The sequence below is a fragment of the Myotis nattereri genome, assembly GCF_964212035.1.
Source record: "Myotis nattereri genome assembly, chromosome: 18".
NCBI classification, from domain to species: Eukaryota; Metazoa; Chordata; class Mammalia; order Chiroptera; family Vespertilionidae; genus Myotis; species Myotis nattereri.
In genome coordinates, this window is record NC_138093.1 from 16,470,242 (window position 1) to 16,495,700 (window position 25,459).

A 25,459-nucleotide genomic window follows, 5' to 3' on the forward strand; every position below is an offset into this window, starting at 1 on the left:
TCGGGCCTCACTTGTGCCTTTCAAATGGGCGGGACCAAAGACGCAGGGATGGGGTCAGAGCCTGGGGAGGGCTTCTCTGGAGGCTGCACAGGGCTGGGGGTTGCCAGGCAGGGTGGAGTGGGGAGGTGGTGCCATCTCTGCCCTGAGGAATGGGGAAGAAGTCTCCTCTTCCTTGCCCTCCTTGCTCTTCTGCCAGGACTGGTCTGGGGTCCAGGGTGGAAGGGAGAGGGGACGTGGCTTGTTCCCAGAGGGTCTGTCGGGCCAGGCCAGTGTGACAGGAGGAGACTATTCCTTTATAAACACCCCTTGCCAGCTGCTGGTGAGAGAGGGGTCATTCCCACGGGCTCATTCCCTTGAATCTCCCAGCCGCTCCCCAAGGCAGGATGGGGCCCAGTGCACCCTCATCAGAAGGACAGAGGGCAATGATGGTGACAGACTTGATTTAGAGGAGTGAGAAGAGGTGAAGGAAGGAGAAGGAAAGAGACACCTCTGAATAGAGGGAGAAGGTCCCAGGGGGCCAGGAAGAGGAAAGGAGAGGAAGTGCCAGGTATGCTTTTGGAAGGAGGAGAAAATCAGCCTTCGGGAGCCAAAAAGAGGGAGGAGAAGAGGACTAGGGGAAGGAGTAGGTGAGGCAGAGGGAAGAGAGGAGACTAGAGATGGAGGAGGAGGTGAGCAGGAGGCAAGGGAGGCAGCCTGAGATGTGCAGCAAGTGGATATGAGGGCTAGGGCCAGGGAGGCTGCGTGTGTGTGTGTGTGTGTGTGTGTGTGTGCGTGTGCGTGTCCAGTGGCTGTGGTGTCGGTGGAGACTCTTCAGGTTCCATTAGTGGCGATGGAAGGTGACATGCAGGGATCGATACCAATTGAGGCAACAGACTCCCAGTAATAAACCCATTTCGCTCACACTTCTCCACCCCCACCAGCCAACCCCAAGAGAGGGAGCGAGGGCTTCCCACATCTGACCCCCTCTCCAGCACAGCTGCTCTCAGAACGGTCCCAGCCCTGGTACTGGGACGGGGTAGGGACCCCAAGTCTGAAAGGAGTCTTCAGCAGGGTTGGGGTGTGTGTTATCTGGCTCCTTGAGGCTCGGGCCCAGGGTCTGCTGCCTTCCACCGGGGCTACCAGCTCCTCTCAGGTGAGGAGGAGCGGGGCTCGCCTCCCAACCCCTGTGGGTATTTCCAAGGCAGAACCGGGAAAAGCTCTGGATTTGCTGGTCAGCTTACCCCAGGTGCTGGTGAAGGCCTCTTTGTGTGCCTGGGCCGGTGTGGGTGTCAGAATGTGTGTCTGTCTGTCTCTGTTAGTAGGTGTACGTCTGTGTGTGTCTGAGGATTCATGAAATGAATGTATGCCTCTCTGCAGAGTCTGTCTTTACGACCGTGTGGTTCTGTGCGTAGGTGTTTTGTTTCCAGCGTGTGTTGTTAGTGGACTGTGTGTGCCTATCTGTGTCCACTCCCCCCGCCCCCCCGCTTCTGGGAGCGTGGGTCTGTGAGCAGGAGTTGCCCGCGTGAGTCTGAGTGTGTGTATCTGTGTTCCTGTGGGTGTCTGCTGCTGGGTGTGTGGGCTGTGCTCTGTTCTGGAGACTGTAGGTGTGTCTGTGTGTGTGCCTCTGTGTGGGGGGTTGGGAATCGTGACTGGCTTTGTCTCCGGTGCGTGTGGGAAAATGCTGCTGGCCTCTTGGTAATTTCTGCACCCAAACCCTGCCCCAGTCCGGCCTCTGGAGCTGGGCCTCAGGCAGGGTGTCCACCGTCCCTGGAACTGAGCAATTTCCCCAGACACAAGGCTCTCAGTACTACTCTCAGTGCTGAAACCGGGGCAGTCCCAGACAGACCAGGGCACGGGCACACTCCTTCCAGGACACACGGAGGCCACAGTGAATAGTGGGGCAGGTGTCTGGGAAGGAAGGATGGGAGAGAGGTGGGGTGGGGAGAGTTAGAGGAGAAGCTAGAAAGACTGAGACATTTGAATGGAAGAGGAACTAGAAAGAGAAAAGAAAGAAATAACAGGCCGTGGGAGCAGTAGGAGGAATGCTGGTTAGACTAAAGGAAGAACTTCCCCGGGGTACAGAGGTGGGACTCCAGAAACTAAGGTAGGAGGCAAGGAGGATGGGTTGTTCTCTGCGGCGATAAACTCCGATGAAGAGTCATGTTGGGCTCTGTGGGGGGCCCTGGCAGAGTGAGGCTGCTGGCCAGCAGGTAGCCCCTCCGTGGGGGCTCCTACCCTCCTGCACACCCTCACTGTCTGCTCTGTCCCATAGTACAGTGTGTGGGGATGCCCTGCTTTGAATCCTTCCCTCTCTCTGCCTGGTGAGCTCCCTTCTTCAAAGGGAACAGGGATGGGGACCTGGATGGCCTGGGCATTGATGAGGTAGAGGGTCAGGAGGCTGTGGGAGGGAGAGCTGGTTTATAATGTCCTAGAGCAGTGGTTCTCAACCTTCCTAATGCCGCAACCCTTTAATACAGTTCCTCATGTTGTGGTGACCCCAACCATAAAATTATTTTCGTTGCTACTTCATAACTGTAATGTTGCTACTGTTATGAATCATAATGTAAATATCTGATATGCAGGATGTATTTAGGCAACCCCTGTGAAAGGGTTGTTCAACCCCCAAAGGGGTCGCGATCCACAGGTTGAGAACCACTGCCCTAGAGTCTTTAAAATTCCACAGGAAGACCATAGCCTCATCCATTGTGTTCACCATGGAACCTGCAGTCCCTACCTCAGTGCCTGGCGCATAGCAGTCTCTCAGGAAACTTTTTATTTTATTTTATATCTTTATTGATTTCAGAGAGGAAGGGAGAGGGGGAGAGAGAGATAGAAACAGCAATGATGAGAGAGAATCATTGACTGGCTGCCTCCCACATGCAACCCAGGCATGTGCCATGACTGGGAATCAAACTGTGATCTCCTGGTTCAAAGGTCAATGCTCAACCACTGAGTCATGGCCAGCTGGGCTTTCAGGAAACCTTTTTGATGAAATTCATAGCTTTGCCCCAGCTCCTGGGTGTGTTAGCTGTCCTCCTCTCAAGGGATGGATGAAAAAGAGTCTCTGGCTGTTCCTTTTCTCAGCCCCATCCTGCCACTCCTCACTCCTGCCTTCTCCGGCCTTGGGCTTCACAGGTGAGCCCTGCCCAGAAAATCACGTTCCTGCAGAGTCGCTGAAGGTTCGGCACACTGGGCTCCTGCGAGGGGCCTCCAGTCTCTGCTGAAAGTTGTCCCCTATAGCTTTGTCTCAACGTAGTGCTTTTCTTTCTTTCTTTCTTTTTTTAAAAAATATATATTTTTATTAATTTCAGAGAGGAAGGAAGAGGGAGAGAGAGAGACAGAAACATCAATGATGAGAGATCCATCATTGATCGGCTGCCTCCTGTACGCCGCCTCCTGGGGATCAAGCCTGCAACTGAGGCATGTGCCCTTGACCGAATCGAAGCCAGGACCCTTCAGTCTGCAGGCTGATGCTTTACTCACTGAGCCAAACCGGCTCGGGCAACGCAGTGCTTTTCAAATTGCCCCGACACTGGCTCTTCGGCACTTCGAGGTGTTTGAGAGGGTTACACCAATCGCCATGAAGAGGAAACTGCCTTTGAGGGGTCACACAGGCTTTTATCTGTTCCATAAACTGGGTTCTCAGTAGAAGTTCTGAAAATAGAGCTTTAATGCTAAGAATCTTTGCACCCTGGGCCACTCCTGACATCTGTAGGTGCCTCTGTGAGGAAGAGTCAGGAGAGCGCGCCCAGGGCAGAGACTGCGCACGCCTGGGTGCTCCTCAGGGTCGGGGACGCTGAGCAGGAATTCCACGAACCCAGACTGTGGGCTGGAATAAGGGACATGGCTGAAGGTGGACATGTCCTCTAGACCCCACAAACTCCACACCTGGGCTGGGGGCAGTGCTGTTTGCAAATTACAGTTGCAGTATTTGTTGGTCCCCTGCCTTGCTGGTCTGAGCTGGGCTCTGGGCTAAGCTCTGGAAGACAGTGGGAGAACGGAATCTTGCCCAGGATCCTACTGTGTTCACTCTCTGTTGGGCCGTGGCTCTTCTTGTCTAGTTCTCAGATGGGTTTTGTCTCTTCCCTCAGACTGGGGGCTTTGGGAAGCCAGGAGCTGTTGGCTTCCTGAGGAAATGGTATCTCCTCCATCAGACTAGGGGTTGCCTGGCTGCAGACTAGGGGTCAGGGTGGGAATCCCTCCTTCCTTAGTCTGTAGACTCCCTGGGAGGGGCTGAGTCTCCTTCCCTAGTTCCTCTTCCTCGTCTGAGCCCTGGGGCGGGGAGGTGGGGAGTGTTGGGGGTGAGCATGGCAGAGATTTGGCCAAGGCTCCCTGAAAATAACGAGGAAGGGGGGAGGGTGACAGTATGAGGAAGGCAGGCAGCAAGGACACACACACACACACACACAGGGCCACAGAGAGGGCAGGAAGAAACTGACATCACACATAGCAAGAGGGTGCAGGCAAGGCTGTGCAACCTTAGTGAAGGGACGTCCAAAAGCCTGGCTTAGGAGTGGGGTGGGCAGAGGAGGGTTGTGGGGGGTCACAGTGTGAAAAGGCAGATTGCAGCTATTGCCCACTAATTCTACTTCCCCAGCTCTGTTCTGGACCTTTGAGGACACGAGATGGACAGACATTTCCACTGTCTGGAGCCAGAAGGATTTCTTGGCAGAGGAGAACTCAGGGACTCCAAGGGGGATGCTGGTCTACCTCTCCTCCATCTAACCCTGACCCCCACCCCAACACAAACTTGGGGCAGGCCAACCAAACTTTTGTATATATATTCAGTATCAATGAGCCCTGTGTCAGGCTGATAGGAAAGAATAAGAGGGAGAGAGAAGGGGCCAGGAGAATGCAGAGCTCAAATGAGACCTGAGATAAAGCAATTACCTGATCAATATGGGTGAAATTGAGTAATCTAGCAAATCAATACCCTGGGCAGGAGGCTGAGGGGTGCTCCATGCTCTCAGTCCTCATCTCTGGACTACTCCTGCTGCAGCCCCCCCCACCCACTTTAGTCCTCCCCGCCCCCCGCTCCTCCCTGCACTCCAGGAATTCACTCTACGTCTGCCTTGCATCCAGCCTTGAACTCTGGTCCTCCCAAAGGCTGCCCAAGACTTTCTCTTCAGCTTTTCCCTTCCCAAACCGATCCCCTTCTCTCAACAGCCCTCTAGGTTGATGCCTCCACATCTTTCTCCATCTTCCTCCATCCCTGCCCCCCTTCCCACTCATTGGGGTCCATAGCCCAAGCCAGCTGGGTTGCCAGCTGCCCACATCCGTGTCCTGGGAACAGGTAGGGGGAGGTGGTTCCACCTCTCCCCTATCTGATAGGCACTTGCTAAGGACAAGAACTAGGTTTTCAGGGACCAAGTCTTCCCCTACTCCTTATATGCTAGGTTGCAGGCTGAGCCGGACGCTGAGGCAAGAAGCTGGAGGAGGATCCTGCCAAACCAAAGGGGACACAGTGGGTGCTGACAGTAGTGAAGGCTAGTAAGCCATCTGGGTCTGCCTAGAAGAGGGTCTTGGGGCTCTGGTTATTTTCAAAGAAGGGGTGTGGGGGAGAGTGAGAACTGAGAACGCCCCCAGTATGTGGGAACATGAGTTCCTACCTTCCCAAGTCCGTATTAAAGATTCTCTGGCAACCAGGAAAGCTACAGCTCACTGGGAGATGAAGAGAAGGGCCGTAGCATTGTGGGAAGGAAGGCCTCCTAATGACTGGAGCAGCAGTCAGAGCCTCCTAATGACTCTTCTTCCATCGCTGTTGGACTGGAGGATCCTGGCAGGTAAGGAGTGTCTTTATTTGGCTGTGAAAGCCCAGGACCGAGCCTGACATCCAGTAGGCACTCAGGAAATGTTAGTTGAACAAATGAATGACTGTTGTCACCTTGCCACAGTCCGCCTTGTACCTCAGTTCATTATGTTGGCTTGTTTCCCCACCTAAAATGTTAGTCACTAGAGAGCAGAACCTGCGGTGTCTCTCAGCACATGGCCTGCCAGGTTCGTTTCACAAATGAATGAAGGAAGGTATGTGTATGTGCCCCTCCCTCTCTGGCCTGGTGTAGTTCCATCCAGGGGAGCTCACACCAGCAATGATTCCACAAGTTCCCTTAGAGAAACCAGAGGCCTCTTTAAGGCAACCCAATCCCCTGCCCCCCTTTCTCCTGCCCTCTATGTGTCACCTCTGAGAGGCAGGGAGGTATTTGAGAAAAAACGCGGACTTTGGAGTCAGAAGCTCGGGGTGAGCCTGGTTAGTTACTCCCTAGCTGTGCTGACCGAGGGCAATTCGCTTAGCTTCTTTGACCTTTGTTCTCTTCATCTGCAAAATGGGGATAACAATGATACATGAGGCAGAGGGCTGCTCAGACGAAGTGAACATAATGGACAAATGTTCGTTGTTATTTTCAATATGAGGGTAGGAGGGGTTGCTCAGCAGAAGAACAACATTTTAACAAATGCAGATAAAGATTGTTTTTCAGCTGGGCCAGGAGCAGGAGCGTGGAAACAAACTTTCTTTACCTGTGATATCCCACAGATAGCCTGAATCCACACACCTCCGTTTCCCTTCCCTTTTCTTTCTTTCTTTTTTTTCTTTTTTTTTTTAAATATATTTTATTGATTTTTTACAGAGAGGAAGGGAGAGGGATAGTTAGAAACATCGATGAGAGAGAAACATGGATCAGCTGCCTCCTGCACACTCCCTACTGGGGATGTGCCCGCAACCAAGGTACATGCCCTTGACCGGAATCGAACCTGGGAGCCTTGAGTCCGCAGTCTGACCTTCCATCCACTGAGCCAAAGCCCTTTTTGGGCCCTCCCGCTTTCCTTTCAGGTAAGTTCTAATACCCAGAGGGCAAAGTCATGCAAAGAAGACACAGCCCCAAACACCACATTGTGGCTGGCTCCCCTCCCTCTCACCTATTTATGTTACTCTTGGAGGAATGGAGTGGGTGGGTTTGGGGGGCGGGGGGGGGGGGCGACCAGAGAAAGTCTTAATAAGGTCCCTGCCCTGGGAGCCAGGATCTTGGTTTCAAGGCTGACTTCTGCCTCCTGGAGAGAATGGTCTTTCCATTCTCCTCCCTTCTTCCCTCTCCTCCCTGGTGTGGTCCCTGCAGGACTCCAGGTGAGAGGTTCCTCGCTGGACCTTAGCTCTCTGGCACCAAGGTTGTAAGGCTCTAAGTGTTCTCCTAGGCTAGTCTTTGGACTGGAGTTGGACTGGAGCCAGCATTGATGACGAAGGCAAGAGGCACTGACACTGAGGTAGAGAGGCCTGCTGTCTCTTGGCTTCAGACCTTCACTTCCCAGTCTCAGCCCATTGTTTGGGCTGCACCCGCCCCATTATCTGCCTAGACTACATCCTCAGATAAGGGAGCTACTTCCCTATCAGTCAGGGTTGGGCTCATCTGCATTCTGGGAAGGTTTGATCTTTGATCTTTATCCCTCCTTGGCCAGTCCCACAGCAAAGCCCCTGGAGCCTATTTGATCACAGGTGCTAGCTCCCCGTCTTGCCCTCCTGATGGGGACACAAAGCCTGACACTTGAAGAAACACTCAAGTTGTGGTCCCCCAGAATACTTCCAAATCAGCACGTCTGATTCTTAAGAAGCTGGGAGGAAGTGTTGTTACCCTTCCTCAGAAATTCAAAGCAATGACTAAAGTGTGGGATTCAGAGTGAGGAGACCAGTTTGAGTCACCGTGGGCCTCTTTTCTCATCTGTGAAACAAGGATCGTAGCAGGAGCAGGGCCAGTGAAAGAGTGATGCGCAGGTACAAGGACCCATAGAGTACAAGAACCATGATGGTGGAGCGGAACCTCCCCCAAACACCTTGGCCACTTATTAAACAAGGATTTGAGTACTAAATGCTTTATAGGCATCATTTAATACTAAGGACAATCCTATAAAAGCAGGAAGTTGAAGCATAGAGAACTTCTGTAAAGTGCCTATGTAATAGCCAGTAGAATGGCAGGGGTGGGACTATGGGATTACAGTTTATCTCCCTTCCTCAGGGAGTTAACACCCAGCTCCTGTGAGAAGAGGGGAGCAGAAGCCACAACAAGAAGTGTCGGGGTGCTGGGGGTGGGGTGGGGGAGTGAAGTCTGAGACAGCAGGCCTTCTCCTGTCTTCATATTCCAAACCTGCATCCTCTATCCCAACAATCAAACCTCCTTTGTATACCTGTCACCCATCCATCCAACAAACTGTTATCAAACATCCTTGGCTCCAGGCAATGTGCTGGGTACTGGAGAAAGATGTGCTGACCCTGTGCCAGCCTTTCAGCCACCCTGTGACCAAGCTGGACCAGTAGAGCATTAACAACAGCATGGAAGGGCGATGGTGCAGAGGTCAACATGGGCTGTGGCACAACACAGAAGAGTGCCCAGGAAAGGCCCCCGGAGGCGATGACCTGAGTGGGATTCTGAAGGATAAGATGCAATGGGCTGCGGGAAGTGGAGGAGAAAGGGTGGTCCAGGCAGTGAGAGAGACCAGATCAGCAGCAGTTCAGCAGGGTCAAGAGGATTTATGGCAGATAATTGAGGCACCGGTAGCGGGGCTTGAACCCTGTTCATATCAGTTAATGTCTCTGTGACTCATTGTTCTCCTCATGAGAATTAAATGAGTTAATGAGACGCCCTTAATTGTGCCTGGCACGTGGCAAATGCTCTCTGTTCACTGGATGTTGGGGTTGCACTCTGGCAATGTGTGGGGTGGGAGTGTATGCGCATGTACCTGTGTGTGGTTAAGGGGCCAGATTATGAAGGGCCTTCTAAACTACACCAAGGACTGTAAATAGGGAGCCACTTAAAGCTGTATTCCCTACTCACTTATCTTGACAGGCTCTGAGACACCCTTTCCTATCACCCTCTGTCCCCATACAGTGTTCGCACCCTCAGACCCCATCTGTTCCCTCACCACTTCTTCCCTTCTGGCCACCCTCACTCCCAGGCTCTGAATATGAATCATCATCATGCAATTCTATGCAATGAGCGGTCAGCAGAGGGTGGCAGAACCAGATACCTGGGATCTCAAAACTAGAGGCAATTTCGCTTCTAACGGAAGTCTCCTTTCGCTTTCAGTAGCATGAGAAAGGGAAAGAAGCAGGAAGGTTTCCTAGCAGGAGGGTCTCCATCCAAGCCCATTCTGAGCTGGACTTGGTCTGCTTCAGAGAATCAACCCGTCAGCCTGGTCACTTCACTTTTCCCCACTTTAATGAGTTGAAGAGTCTTCTTGAGCAGACATTAACAGGCTGGTTACAGTTTCTCAGGGCTGTGGCCTTCATGTTCATTGGCCTACCCCAAACGCTTCTGCAAAATATTGGGGATGCCCATTGCTAGTGAGATAAAATGTAAACTCTGGCATCTCCTCAGACCCTCCGTAATCCGTCCTGGTTGTCTTCTTCAGATTCGCCCTCAATTCCAGTCTTCCTGACCCACAGGACTCTTACATGGAAGTCAAATGAACACCTGGCTTTGATGCTACAAATGTTAGGATCTTTAGGTCACTATCTCCAGGATGAAATGAGGTTACTCGGTCCGGCAGCATTTTTCTTAGGGTGTGTTCTGTGATGTTCAGTACCCCACCAGGATCTCCTCCTACCCTCTGGATTCCTGTCCTCTACTGGCTTGCCATGTACTTAAACCACCACCACCACCAAAACCACCTTTACTGATATTATTCACACACCATAAAGTTCACCCTAGAGTGATTGTAATTCAGTGTGTTTCACTTATCCAAATTGTACAACTATCACCACTAATTCCAGAACATTTTCATCATCTCCCAAACAAAAATGTAACCCATCGGCATCACTCTCCACTCTTCTGGGCAACCACGAATCTATATCCTCTCTCTATGGATTTGTCTACTCTGGACATGGTATAGAACCATACAAAGTGCGGCCTGTTGTGACTGGCTGTGCATGGACTCTTAATGAATCCTCAATCTAGAGGTAGAAATTTCCCTACTCACTTGTGTCCCAGGCTTCTGTGTCCTCGACCTAGCGGTAGCCATTGACTCAAGAAAACTGACACTTCAGAACTATTAGGAGACCTATCTTCTCACGATATGCTGGTACCTATATCATAGGAATAAAAGCAGACTCTGCAAAACCTCTGGCTTAAACACCCTGGCTTAGTGTGTCAACGACAACAACACTCCGTATTTAAAAGTATTTTTTTTATTTAACTTTAATTTCTGAGGTAAAATACTTTTTTCTTTCAACTTCCATAACAAAATACAGAGCTATCAGATACCCCTGGAAAAAAATATGTATATTATACATATATTTCTATAACATTACATCATATATATAATATATATGCAAAAATTTGAAGACTTTATAGAAAGCGGAACATCTAAAAGGCACTGCACAATGGAGTTAAGATTACTTACATTTTATGTACATATACACACTTTATTCTGCTTAAGCTAACTAGTGAAGTCATTTTTCACATGTGAATATCTCACAGTTCCCTGCATCACAATTTTATAATTCAAATAATGCCTAAATATTTAAAAACAAATTAAATGGTAACTTTTTTTTTCAACAAGTAACTAAAAATGGAACAGTTCTTAAAAGACTGGATCAAAGTTCTCTTTAACAGAATTAAAATTTCTTTACTGTTTATAAAACAAAAAGCACAAACATAATTAGGGAAATTTTTTAAAAAAGGGGGACAAATAGCCAACGCACTCTACCCACTTGGTGAGAAGTGAAATACAACTATATTTTTAATGCTTCTGAGTTTCTTGGCCCATGGAGGACTAGGGTGCAGTAATTCCCTGTTAGTGAGTTGGGTTTAATGCAGTGCAGCTTGAAAATGTGGGGGTGAAGGGATTGGTGAATTGTTTAAGATTGACCTCTACTATTCTCCCTTTTCAATAGTCAAAAAAAAGCGCAAACTGTCTGCACAAATTCTTAATTAATAAGACTTCAAGATTCATATTTGTAAAGTTTTAAACATTTGGCACAGCAAAATTCAGAAAAACTGAGGGAGAAAATAGGTCTGGTTTCACCCCCCTTTTTTCTATCTGCTGTTGGACAGTGATAAGATGCTCACAGAAAAGTAAAGGCTGGCTTTGTGCCAGGCTGGTGACAGGTGCTGCCAGGAGCAGGCTGGGGGGAGAAAAAGTAACTCCCCCCCCTTCACCCCAGGAATGACCCACCTCCACATTCCCTGGTCCACTTCCTGAGCAAGCCCAAGTTTGGCTCTATTATAAAGGACCCTCCCCTCCACCCCAACCCCAGTGTGCAGTGCAAATTGACCAACAATTTACTGGTGGAATGGCAATCAAAGGAAACAGTTAAACACCAAATAATTTCTTAAAGCCAAAAACATTTTCATGGACTTGAACATTTTTTGAGTGTTTTTTTTTTTTTTTTTTTTCAAGTGTAAAAGCAGTGACTTTTTGTTCAAACAGAAGCAGCATCTAGGAATTCTGGCACTTGGGTTCTAGGGGGTCACAGGTATGCAACATGGATTTCTTTCCCTCTTATTTAAAGGCCTCATGTTTCTATTCCTGAGTTAATACCGATACCTGCTGGCTCTCCCCTCTAGTGGGCAGGGAGGGTGGCCAGCCAGCCTCCCTGGTTAGATTGGGCAATGACAAGAAGACATACCTCCTCCACATGCCCGGGCTTGCTTTCCGATTAGAGGTAAGTTGAGGTGCAGAGAAAGTAACTGACAAAAACATAACCAACCAAAGATACCCTGAACAGGGAGCCCTCTGCAGCCTGACCAAAGCCTGAGTCCTTAGGGACTGCTCTGTCAGTCCCTTTCCCAGGAAAAGACAGGTTACTCATGGAATTTGAATTAAACAAGGGGGAGGGCACTTACCCCAAAAATCTGCATGATGGACTCATCATCCCAAACCACCTAGTAACTCACTCACCTGCTCTAACCTTCCCTGAGCCCCTCATGCATGCTTTCCTTTAAAAAAGAACCACCACCTGCCAACGTTGAACGACAACCCTCCAATGCTTCTTAGAAGAGCTCACGTAGGTAAAGGTGGAGTCAGGAATTTCTCCATTCCTCGACAGCATCCCTGTGCCCACTCCTTGCCCCTATCCAATATGGAGTTCCTTCTCTCCCTGCTGCCAGGTGTTTTGAGCCACAGTTGGGTGTTCCACATACTAGTTACATGGGCACATGCATTCAGAGCTGGCTGTGGCTTCTCTCTCTGCCTCTAGTCCAGGTTCCTTTCCCTTCCTAGAAAATCAGTACTTCCCCATTCCTTTGAAGTTGATGGAACAATTCCTCATTGTCTGTAAACTGGAGTCTCATATAGGATAGTCAATTGATCATGAGTATTAGAATGGGCTAGGGCAGTGGTCGGCAAACTGGCCCCTTGCCAGTTCCCTCTTCCACAAAATACCATGTGCGGGCGTGCACGTACAGTGCGAATGAAACTTCGTGGCCCATGCCACAGAGCCAAAGAGCCGCATGGGGCTCGTGAGCCGCGGTTTGCCGACCACTGGGCTAGGGAAATGGTATGGCAAGAATGGTAATGCCACAACGGGACAAACACCAACTTTCATTCATATCAGGCCTTTTGACATCTGGTTGCTTTCTTTATCTAACTATTCCTTCAGATTCAATAAACCTCCACTTGTACCCCCAGCTACCTTCTGCATTTCCAGGTATCATCTGTCTTACATTCCTATAATCCTGCCTTTTTACTATCTATCCCAATAACATCTAGAGAGGATGAATAAATATTAGCTCAAACTTTAATCATGCTTCAAAATTCTTGGGTTATCTGAAAAGTTGTTCATGTCCTTTTATAGGTTTATTTTGACAGACCCGTATCATGTTAAAGTATGTTCACTGTTAAGGCTTGGCTGAAGAAAATGATAACAGAGCCAGACAACAAAAACACGTCTTTACCAGTGTCATGCCTTTCAGTGAACTTGCTACAGCCTTTTCTGGTTTGGCTCCCCAGACCCATGATGGAAAAGGAAAATTAAAGGATATTTTTGTGTTTGTTTTCTTTGTAAAGGCGTTGGGTTACTTCGTCCTGCCCTCCTCTTTCTTCCCTGAATAAGAGTTTACAACTCCTCATGGCTTCTTAATAGGTGAAGGTGAAAAGTCCAAGAAATTCACAGCAGGGCTTCCTGTCTCAACCATGCGGCCAGGCTCAGTGCCTGCTCCACTCTAACTGGCAGTATGTTTCATGTTTCCTGAAAACATTTTTTAGAGGAAAAGAAAAAAATGCCAAACAACAAAGGAAAAAAGAAAAAAGCAACATCTGAACACCCCAATCGCCCTACCCCAGTAAGATGAGAATATCTTATTCTCCCCCTGAAATAATTACAAAGAAACATCTCAGGCAAATACTGAGTATTAATGGTCTTTCGCCTCCCAACCATGCCCTTCCCCCTTTATATGTAACTCTCAGAGCAAAATAAACTCATTAATGGCTTTCCTATATATAAATACAGTAGAAAAGAAAGAAGTCTGGAACCTGAACGTCACAGGACCAAACAGTGTCTTGGCCCTTTGGGAGTTTGTTCAGAAAGTATTAGCCTCAATAGGAAATAGAGGCCCTTTCTCCTTTCAGTTCAATACCCTTCCTGTGTCCTCCTCACCAGGAAAAAAAGTGTGTTCATATCTCACCTAATTTACAACAGAAGATGCCCAATCCCATTCCCCAAACATAAAAATACAAGTCTATGCTCCTAGAATGATCAAACCAGCTAATGCCCTCCCCCCAGCCCCAAAATCTTGCTACATAAATACATGTATATGATTATAGTATAAACAGCTCCCCATCCACTTGCAATTCTAAGCATCAGCAGCTGCCGTCGCCAAGCCCTGTGGTCCTGACCCATTCCAGAGGAACTTGCCATCCTTTCTCAGCTCGCGGGCTTCAGGGCCGTCATTCCAGCGCCGCTTCAATCGAAGCTTGGGGGGCATCAGGGCATCTTCTTTCTTCTCAGGCGCACTGGGCTCTTTGCTAGGCCTATCTTCACTGTCTTCAGTCACTTCTAGGGGTTCTTCACTTGGTGTGCTACTGGGTACAGAGGGCCAGACAGGTGGTGCCTCTGGGCGGGCAAAGATGGTGCCTTTTTCCTCCTCTATGGTCCTGCTTGGCACAGTGCCCTCTTGAGAGTGCTCCTCCTTCTCTTGGGCTGACTGCCTGAGACTCTCAGGATCCTTTTCAGAGGTTGGCTCTACCTTAATTCTTGGGGGCACAGGCGCCATGGTGGGAACAGTGACAGGTGCTGACTCCTCCCTGCTCTCCACCCTCTCCCGGTTCTTGCGCCCAACTGGTGGGGGCTGCAGCTTGATAGAAAACTGGGTTGACTCTTCAGGATGCATTTGGCACTGCAGTGGTGGAACCATGAGCCCTGGGTAACGGGGAAATGTCCGGGGACTCAGATGGTAGTTGAACACAGAACAGGCTTGAGAATGAAGGTAGTGTTTCATTTCCTCAGGGTTGAAGGAAAAGCAACTGCTGCTGGTGAAAGGGCTCAGGCCTGGTGAAGGGCTATAGGAGAAGATAGTGGGAGTCAGGGAGAGGGCTGGTGAAATGGGAACATTAAGGACACCTCCTCGGCCAGGGATTGGAGAGACAGCAAAGGGACTATGGGGGTCAGGGTAGATCCCTGGCCTACTGAACAGAGGAAGCATGATGTCAGGCTTGCGTTTCTGATGGCCAAGCCCTCCTCCACCAACAGCATTCCGGGAGGACATGAGATCCACACCCCGGCGCCAGTCAGCGGTGGAGCCGTCCTCCAGCTCCGAAAGCTCCGCCTTTCTCTCAGTGCCATTGCTCAACTCCTGGCCAGCAGCTAGGGAGCTAGCAGAGAACCGGCCCGGCTGCACGTCACCAGTTGGAGAATGAGTGTCCAGAGGTGGGAAATGGAACCGGGAAGAGGCTGTTGGAACCGGTGGTGCACTCTGGGGAACCACACCTGTGGAGGAAGAAAAAACAAAAGGTAATTCATGATCATCACTTTTACTTACGCTAAACAAGTACAGGATGTTTAGGAACAACAGGAAACACTCCAGCTGGACCGATTCCCTTGGCTCCCTGTCTCCCTACTAACTACTGCTTAGCTTCCTCTTCTCAATTTAGTTGCCATCTTTCTGTAGCCTCTTACTCACGTTATCTTCACAGTACGCTCTGCTATCTGAAATATGATTTACCTGTTTATCTGTGTTCTAAAACATAAATTCCACAAAGGCAGGGACTTCCAATTGTTCACAACTACATTTCCAGCAGTTTGGGGCTTAACAATGAGTAAGTGCTCAATAACTATTAGTTGAATGAATGAATGGGTACAAGAGCCTTCTCCTCTGCAACTCTAAATACTGTGTGTATATCACCTGCTTTAATTCTCAGCTTTGCAAATAGTCTTTTCTTATTTTCACAATTTTGGCCCTATCTATAAAGCAAGCAAACACACCAAACCAAAAAGTAAATAAAAAAATAAAAAATAAATCCACAAACAAAATTAAAAATTACATTCATGTAAAGCAATGCATTAAAAGACCAAAGATGCCCTAGCTCAGTGGTCGGCAAACTGCGGCTCGCGAACCACACGCGGCTGTTTGGCCCCTTGAGTGTGGCTCTGCCACAAAATACCGACTTCTGCGCATGGGCCACGAAGTTTCAATCGCACTGTACGTGCGCGCCCACACGTGGTATTTTGTGGAAGAGCCACACTCAAGGGGCCAAAGAGCCGCATGTGGCTCGCGAGCCGCAGTTTGCTGACCACTGCCCTAGCTGGTTTGGCTCAGTTGATAGATCGTTGGCCCACAGACTGAAGGGGTCCAGGGTTCGATTCCAGTCAAGGGCATGTACCTCGGTTGCAAGCTCAATCCCGGACTCTGGTCGGGGCACGTGAAGGAGGTAACCAATTAATGTGTTTCTCTCACATCAATGTTCCTTGCTCTCCATCTCTCCCCTTCCCTTCCACTCTCTCTAAAAATCAATGGAAAAATCTCCTTGGTGAGGATTAACAACAACAACAGAAAAGACCAAAGACTCTGCACCTAACATATATGGACACAAACAAGGCATATTTTAAGAATAAAAACAGATTTTAAAACAAAAGCCATGTTTATTAAGTTCTTATGGTATATGTTTTATCATTTCTGATGTAATAACCACTTTATTTCAATCTCTCTAAATCTATATTTCTCTAACAAATTTATATAATGATCTCCATTCCAAACCTGCTTTCAATACTTTTCAAGAATGGAGAAGGCTGGGTGAAATCCAGGACCTAATACTCACTCTACCAAGGCTACCTGCTAAAATGTGAAGCTCTAAGCTCCCAACAGCATGCTAGACATGTCAACTTCAGACACTCATGTAAGTTCTCAACTCCCCAAAAGGCCCTTCTGATAAAAAAGGGCATAAGGAAGGGGTTGCAAGTCAAGGCCTCAGAGACCCTTTGGGTTCCTAGAGAAAATTATCGATATCTATCACTGCAGATGTCAGGAGGGCTCTTTTCATTCTGACACAGAGATAAGGGAGACGGAAAAAAGGGCAAAGAAAAAGGTAAGAAAAATCCAAATAAGTAAAAGTATGGTGATGTAGAAGAAACAAAGAAGCACATAAGACAGTGTGATTAGGCATCACTTCCAAACAGTTGCCTTCTGCTATTTGTATAATGGAGTCATCCTCAGATATGACTCTGGAGTCTGCTGGTGTGTGCAAGACTAGCTTTCTAGGCACATGTGACTGAGTAATACTCTGCCAGAGCAGCACTTCCCAAACTGATGCTTCACAGAAAATACAGGACTGTTTTCCCTACAGCCATTGATTGAATCTTACAATTAGGTTTGAGTAGAGTCACAAGGGTCCCAGGCCAAAAGTTTCTCTTCTTCCAGTCTATAACAGTGGCTAAAATTCCATTCTTTTTGAGTCTTTTCTATCTTGATTTTTAAAATAAGAGACATCAAATCAAAAGGAAAAAAATCCCCACTTTTATGTGTTCTGAAGGACTGAATAACATTAAGCATAATGTAGAAGGTCCTGTCCTCCTAAATAATTTTATCTTAAAATAGCATCAGCTCATAGCAAAAGGCATATAAATATTTTTTAAAATAAGTAATTTATTAGATAATAATCATGGTTCAAAAGTAATAACTTTTAAAAGGCATATATCATTTGAATATGGACCATATATTAGATAATAGTATTAGAGCAATGTTAAACTTCCTGGGGAGGTGTAATATTACTGTGGTTATGGAGGTGAATCTCCCAGTCCTTGTACCTGGGAGATCCACGCTAAAGTATATGGGGGCGAAGTGTCATGATGTTCACAACTTAATCTCAAGACTTAAACATGTGGCTGTTCACTGTTTTACCAATTTTTCTGTAGGTTTAAAGTTTTCTAAAATAAAGGTATATATAAACAACTTGGGGTGGTGGTGGGAGGCATAGAGTGAGGGCTCAAGTCCATCCTTGAAATGGTATGTCCTGCCCCCACACTCTGACAGGCTATCTTTTTTTTTAAATTCTTTTGGGGTTATCACTTTTACTAGTATCTTCTGTATCTCTCTTTTGTTTATTATGCAAGTAAATATTTAAGATATATTTAATATTTTACAAGACACTTTTAATGGTAAAAAATGAGATACTATATGTAGAAGTATTTTCAATACTATTCAAATGTTAAGTACTTTCCCCTAAACTGTTAAGAGTAAGATTGTGGGGATGGGAGAACATTCACTTTACTTTTACTCTATGAACTTCTGTATTATTTGGATATGTTACAACCAGCACGTATTGCCTCATGATTAAAAACACACAGATCAAAACAGGCCAACTATATCAACCTACCATCTAGACATGATCTCTCTGGCCTCCAAGATCTAAATCCATACAGCCCCACTTCTTAGAGTGCTTATCACATTCCACACTCTGAATTGTATTAAACCTACTATATCTTATCTCTCCTGATAAACTGTAAGTTCCTCGAGGAAAGAGTGCCTCTCCCTAATTTTTATTTTTTGGTCTCTAGGGTTTAATACATTATGTGTTGACTAAATGAATGAATCTCAATCCAGAGGAAGAATAGTTGATTTAGTAAATAAGAACTGAATTTCAGTAGCTCTATTTCTCAGGTATTGTTTCCTAAGAAGCTGTTCAACAGCTAACTGTATTCAAACCATCCTGATCAATCTTTGACTGATGTCATCATTAATTTTATCATTTATAAAATGATACCGAGACATATACTTTACCCAACTAGCAGAGTTGAATGAAATAATTCACTAAACACTAAGGTACCTTCGTTAAGTAGATGTATGTTCAATAACTGTTGTATTTCTTTTGTCATAAAAAGTTAAGCTGAAACAACATTTGGTCTATCTGGGTAAAAGGTCTCTGTGAACAAATGACGTTCTTTGGAGCTATCCGTATCCAGGAGTAAGCAACCCCGCGGTGTGCCTAAAGGAAATACACACTGCTCTGCTTTTCCTGTGACTTCCCTGATTAGGATCTCGGAGCTTAGCTGAGGGTCCATGTTGGTTCCATTGCCTTCAGGCAGAATGAGTTGTGCCAGGCTACTACTGTTCGGTCTCTAGACCAGAGTCTTCCCAAAGTGAGAGTCCAGATTTCCTTGCCTTGGAAAAGCATATTACTCCCAAGGGCTGATGGATGCCCCATTCCAGGTTGTCCAATGGCTAGACTTCTGAGTTTTCAATAGACAAGAATGGGTGCAAGACAGAAGAACAAGACCATTAAAGCCCTTTTTGGGGGAGTGGTATGGCAGTGAACACCAACACCTTCTTCAAAATTGCTGGTATGCCTACTTAGAGTCCCAATTACTCTAGATGTACAAGGAAGGAGCAAGAGTGAATAGAGGAAATGGAATTCCAGTGGCTAGAACAGGTTTGATTTCCTAAGGCCTCTCCCTCAGGCACAAGGAAAGAAAACAGGTTGTAATTAGAGAGATACATTCCAATACCACTTTTTTTTTTAAATGTATGCCCCAGGGACAGGAGGGAGTGGCTGTAAGATGGAAATGTAATGATAGCTGCATCAAGCTAAAACTGCTCTAACTTGTTGTGTATAGTAATTAGGTATCTGCAATGGATCTCAGCATTATATTCTCTCAGCCACACCCCCGTTCTAATTTTTCAGGTTGTTTCCAACTTTTCTGTGAGAAGTTGCAATACTGTAGAATCACAATTAGATTTCTTTGCCTTAACATACAATGCCACAAAGACTGTACTGATGGCTGGTTAGAAACTGGTTAATACAATGTTTTATTGGGCAGGGTTACGATTTGCACCAACAAACAAACACACTCTTATAAGAGACTGTTTTCTGCTTTGAGAGAGGCAGACCCGAAACCTCTGTGAAGAGCTGTGGTGAAAAGCTGTCACCAGATATCCTAGAGGGGAAACCTTGCTGCACTTGAGAGAAGGTCAACTAACCCCCAAGTCTTGTTCTGAGGTGCTGTTGGTACAGATCAAAGACACTGCTTTTCACTGTAAACATATGAACATCCCCTTCTGTGATCAAGGATGCTGTGGTTTTGATGATATTCACTTGATAAGGGAGGGTTTGGTAGTTTCATAGAAAATCGGAAGTGCTTGTAGGAACAGGTTCTTATCTATGAAAGAGCCCCTGGGTAGAATGTTAAAGCTCCGAGTCCTGAACTTAAAGATCAACACAAACCTACAGAACATCATTCCTAAAGAAGATAGAGTAATAGTATCTAGGAAATTACAAATATGCAAAAAAGGGAACCAAAACAACAAACCAAACCCATTTATCTTGATGCTGCAGAGCTTATCACTCTTGGTATGAGATGAATGGAAACACCTGAGCAAGAACAGAGGCAATTCAAGGAGTCACATTATTTTAGTGTTTCTGAAAACCTCTTAAAACATGCCAGTCTTAGTCTTGGGTTTTCAGGATTCCTTTTCAACTCAAAATTCTTTTCCCACCAAGAGACTTTGCATCTTACCATTTGACCGAATGTTGATGAACGGGTAGTTGGGCGTCACCAGCTTGTTAAAGTTAAATTTATAAGTAAACCTTTTCCCTTTTGTTTTATGAAGGATCCTCTTGTTGTAATAGTATCTGTAAAAACAGAAATGCATGTCAATCTATCTTCTACCTACTGACGGTTAGTACACTTAGGTAATCGCTAAGAGCAACAATTCTTGCTCTAAGTATTACTTGCAAACATCACTATCATTCTTTTGCTGATTTGCCCCTAAGGTTAGGGTTGGGAGACCTAGGAGCTTACTTTTCATTCAATTTTCAACTGAGTTCTGAACATTGGCCAGAGCTTTACAAAAACAATCTCATTTTAAGGTCCTGAACACCTATCCTAGCCCCAACCACCTTTCGTTTCCATCTCTCTCTAGTTTCAACCCAATAGTACATTTCCTTCCTGTTCCACTATATGTCACTAAGCTAGTTTCTCTTTTCTGCCTTACCCAGCTGGGGCCAGACAAGTATCTTGGGACACCTGATGTGGCTAGTCTAGAGGCCGTAGATGAAGGAATGTGGAACTGTTTTATGGTGGCAGGTCAAACAATGGTATAGCCTCATCTGGAAAACAGCACCGAACTTGGTCTGCTTCACTTCTAAAGGTGATGTGAGAGGTTCCAGCAAAGCTGCCACCCACATTTTACATTCAGGGTCACTAAGAATGAAAAAACTTCATTCAGGGAGCTTCAATGTATCCGGAACCTTTAGCCTCGCGTCTGTTCATTAGCACAGGTCATAAACTGCCTTCTGGCCCCTGGAGGGCTAAGGGTTATGAAATATAAAGACTGGCAAGTGGAAAAGCTAAGAAAACTTATAGATCAATCTTGGACATGTTGGAGCAACTAATGGACTGACAACTGAACTCACAGATATGGTTCTTAAATACTGTAGCTAGGTCAGTACCATTCAGTGAATCCTCCTATGAGTTTGCTTCACTCTTTTTCTAGGTTCTTCCAGAAAAACCTAAAGAAGAGAAACTCTAATAGATTTCCAATAGGGGAAGTCTAAACTAAATCTTTTGAATTACAAATGAGCTACAGTCCACATTTTACCACACACTCTCACCCACTACAGAACAGAATCAGTGACTTTCAGAAGCCAGTGCCAACATTGGAATTCCTTCCTGCATATAACCAAAGACATGCCTTTTCTCCTTTTGTGCCTCTGCTACTCAGATTCAACAGCTCTTCTACTCCCAGTTGAAAACTACACATTACTTACTTAGGTAACATAGTCTCTTGTCACCTGATACTCTTTTTACCTAACACTCATCACACTGCTTAGTCTCCTTTCAACCTCCTGACAGCATGGATTTGGGGATCCTTTCTGTTACCTGAGGGCCCGGCTCAGCTTGTCATAATTCATCTGTGGTTTGCACTTCCTGCGGCCCCAGAGGCGGGCCACCTCGTCTGGATCCTTGATGACAAACTCCCCGTACTCTCCCTGCTGCCAGGCGATGACATGGCGGAACTCTTCCTTCTGCAGCAACTCCAGGATGAAGTGCCACAGCTGGATCTGCCGGGAGCCTGGGGACGACTCTGTTTTATAGGCCCAATCAGGAAACTGATACCCTTTAATGTGAAAAGGGCAAGATCAAAGTTGTCAGGAGCTAGGTACATACATTCCAGTATCTCTGACTTCACATTCCAATGCTCAGAATCTCTAGAGTGCTGTGCAAATATGCTATAAACACCCTTTCGGTCAGCTGGGGAGAGGAAAGCAGAGAGAGGTTATCTTTCCTTATGACAATCACCAAATCTGATAAGAGCTGGGTAGCAGCACCCAGGTGTCCTAATCTCTTACCCTTCCATACATTACTTAACCTACTTTCTATGAAGGCAGGAAAGTTCCAAAAGGAACAAATAGGAAAAAATAAATGAATGTTTTAGGGAAATACAGCTGAAAACCCTTACCCCCCAAGATTAGAACTGTCTCTCTAACAGAGAGATTCTAAAGCTCGGGATAAAAATGTTGTGACCAGACATGTTAGATATACAAACACAGGAAACAAGCCTACAACTGTCCTAGCAGGATCCACCCCGTCAAGAGGCTGTCAGTCATGGCCTGGCATTTGTGAACAGAGCCCAAGTGGAGAGAAAAAGAACCAGGAGGGACATTCCAAGGAGACCAGAGATGATTCACTTCTGCTCACCTCCACCTCCTTCTGGCTTTTCCACGATGCTACAGCCCGCTTTCATTTTCACCCTCCTGCTGAGAGAATACAAAGCCACATCAATTACTTTTTATTATCTTCCTAAGATTTCTGGCACAGCCTTCCACCAAACTTCCTTTATCTTTTCCTCCTTATGTAATCCTCTTTCTTTCAAACATGTCCCCTCCAAACTGCTAATCTTCAAGTCATCAAATGATGGTCCTCAGGTCATCAGCTTCAAAGGCCGTGATTATCTCTCACCTGACTTTAAACTACCTAGGGGAAACACTCCCTTTAATATTTGCTTTCTTCCTCCTCATCAGCCCTTTGGAAAGTAAGGGTACCAGTTAAATGGGCCCAAAGAGGCAGCCAAAATAAGTCAGTTTGTCTTCTACTGCTGGACAGGTCCAGATGCCAAGATATACACGCTTGAGCTCACCCAGATGTACCAGTTTAAAGAAGAGTGAAGAAAAAAAAATTCCAAATCCAACTGATTGCCACTCAAGAAAGAACATCTGATTTTGATTTATTTTACTGAATTATGTGAGATGGGAGAAGAAAAACTCCCAGTCAGAAACTGCCCCCTCCTCCTTGGAAAACACTCCCGGATACAGAGTAAACACAGTGTGTACAGTTACTCTATACAAGAAACACACACATTACCAAAATCTTTTTGAGAAAAAGATTACATTTTCTCCCTTTAATAGAAAGCGGGGGGGGGGGGGGGGGGGGGGCAGGGACACACAAGCATTTCTGAGAGCCTTTGTCCAAAAGGTGGAGGGAGTCTTAGTGTGATCTGAATTCACTCCATCCAGATTCCCAGCACCTCCATGCATTTCCTGTTCCTGGCAGCACGTAGCTTTGTATCAGTCAATCCTTTAGCAAAAAGAAGGGGAGGGTGAAACTGCCAGAGAGAGAGAGAGAGAGAGAGAGAGAGAGAGAGAGAGAGAGAGAGAGAGAGATGTGGGCAGGAGGGGCAGCTCTACCCTCCCTGCTCCCCAGGGTGGATGACAGGCCCTCAGCACCCACCTCCGCGGGAGCCTGGAGGAAATGGAGGTGCCTCCATGGCCTCAGGGTGGCGTGGGGACCAATTCCCAGTCTTGGAAATCTCACCCAACCCAGGATTCCTCTAGACCCTTTGAATTCTCCCCCCCACGCCATACACATTAAGAAAACCGGCAAGTTTCAGTCTGTCAGGCGAGGGAAAGAGGATGACATAAGCACCCCAAAGGGAGAAAACAGGGACACGCAGCCACAGACACACGATACACAATGACAAGGCCTCGGAGCCCAGGCAGGCGCTTCCTCCCCAGCTGCTTCCATCTCCGTGACAATGAGGGAGGAAAAACACGAATTTCCCCGCGGCTGCAGGAAGCTGCCCTGGATTCCGACTCCGACTCCTCCGGGGTGGCTCCGTCGGGTCGCAGGGCCTCTATCCGGCCACAGCAATGGCCTTCCACCTCCGAGACTCGGGCCCCAACCCCGATGCAACAGTATCTGGACCAGGGAGCTCTGTCTCCCCCGTCTCCCCCATAAAGGTTCCCCTCCCAGGAGCCCCGAGGCGCCTCTGCAGAGTTTCATACATTCACTCCGAGGCCCCTGTCCAAGGAGGGCCACTCGTTCCAGCTCTGCGAACCCCACCGAGGCCCCTCGCGCCCTGCCTCGGACGCCGACCACCCCCCAAGAGTGAAGCACCCCGAAGAGTGAAGCACCCAGAGTTTGGCGCTGCGGCTCCCGGCTCGGCTCGCGGCCCGCACAGCCTCTTTTCCGCTGGCTTCCCGGTAGGGTCTCCCTAGCCCAGTGGCACGAACGCTGCCCTGGGTCCCCCCATCGCCGCACAGGCACCCGGGCGCCCTCCCTCCCCCGAGCCTCCCCCCCACCTCCTGGGTGAGGCCAGCTGGGTTGGGACGTGGCCCGCTGGGCATCCCCGACCCCAGGGAGGCCGATCCCGCCGAGACTCGGGGGGGTCCATCGGAGGGGTCGGGCGGCGAGGCCAGGACTCACCTCTCCCCGGCAAGGTCCGTCTTCGGTCCGGTCTCCTCCGCGGCGTCGCCGGCTCCTCCTCATCCACCCCAGCAGGAAGTGACCTCTCCGGCTGCTGTCGTCACTTCCATCCTCAGCAGACAGGGCGGGGAGGAGGCGGCGCCCTCCCCGCGGGTCTCCCGGCCGCGCCTCCCTTCCCGATCGCGGTCCGCGGACGCCGACTTCCGCCCGCACTCCGCCCACGGCGCCGCTCCGGCCCCGAAGCCCACGTAGCCGCCCGGCTCACGCAAGCCGCCCAGGAGCGGCGCGTGCGTCACGCTGCGGGGGCACGTTACGCACGCTCACGGCGGGAGGCCCGACCTAGCCGCGGCCCCGCCCGGTCGCGGGCTGGAGCGTGAGGCGGCACGCAGGGTGTGTGGCGCTTGACGGCCAACCCCGCGCAGGCGAGGCGCGGCCCGTGGGTCGCGGGAGGGGGGGTCGCAGAGGCCCCTGGAAGGGCCGAGGCGCCGGGATGAAGGCCGCCCCGACCGCCGGGGGGAGCGTGTGCGCAATGGGCAGAGGACCCCAGACTCAGAGGACGTTCTCGGCACCCCGCACCCCTTTCAGTTACTGAGAAACGGACACATGAGTGTGACTGTCCACATCGAAGCAGCTTGAGAGTCCACCTCAGTCACTCAGTTAACATCTACCCCTTCTTCTCCCTCCATCTCCTGTTCCCGCGGAAGCAATGGCGAGTCACTTGTCCAAAGCATGTCTGCCTCCCTGTCGGGCTCAGGGGTCAAGGCTCCCGAGCGGCTCAGCGGTATCTCCTTCCCGGGCCCCCGAGGGCTGAGTGGTGTCCAGGCTTAGTTTCACCCCCGAGGCAGGCCGAAGGGAGAGTGGGGGTCATGAAAGGTTAAATGAGTTAGGATAAGGAATACAGATTAGAAGGGAAGAAGAAGAGATGGAATTGAAGAGAATCGGAACAACGCTCTGGGACAAAGCAGTCACCTTCGTCTTGTACCGTTGTTCCGAGAACGCGCGCAGGCCACCGGGCACGTGGAGACGGCAGGGTAAGTTGTTAGGAAAATTCCCGTTTGGGGTTTGCTCCTGGCCACTGTCTAGCTGTTGATAAATTAACCAGCACGTTGGGCCCTTCTGAGCTGAAAGTTGCCCGTTTAGAAAGAAAGGGTAATAGCATCGGTGATAGATCCTATCACCAATGGACCTGGTGCCTTCATCAACGAGCTGTGTGACTTTGGTTAAGTCACCTGACCTCTCTGTGTCCACTTCTCATCCGGATGAGCATACTATCCATAGTATCGGCTCAGCTGGTTGTATGGAATGTGTTGATACATGTAGAGCGGTTAGAGCAGAGGATGGCACGTTGTGAAATGGCAGACG

At 48.2% G+C, this 25,459-nt stretch overlaps 1 protein-coding gene across 1 annotated transcript; it reads right to left on the reverse strand.

The window, feature by feature from the left end:
* Window positions 1-11,360: 11,360 nt before the first annotated feature.
* Window positions 11,361-24,199, reverse strand: ETV3 (ETS variant transcription factor 3). Its single transcript, XM_081113340.1, has 5 exons — window positions 24,098-24,199; window positions 22,094-22,152; window positions 21,275-21,512; window positions 19,910-20,025; window positions 11,361-14,890 (listed from the first exon to the last, which is right to left on the reverse strand). The coding sequence occupies exons 2-5, from the start codon at window positions 22,137-22,139 to the stop codon at window positions 13,758-13,760; spliced, it is 1,533 nt and encodes a 510-aa protein (XP_080969466.1). The 5' UTR covers window positions 22,140-22,152; window positions 24,098-24,199; the 3' UTR covers window positions 11,361-13,757.
* Between the last annotated feature and the right edge of the window lie 1,260 nt (window positions 24,200-25,459).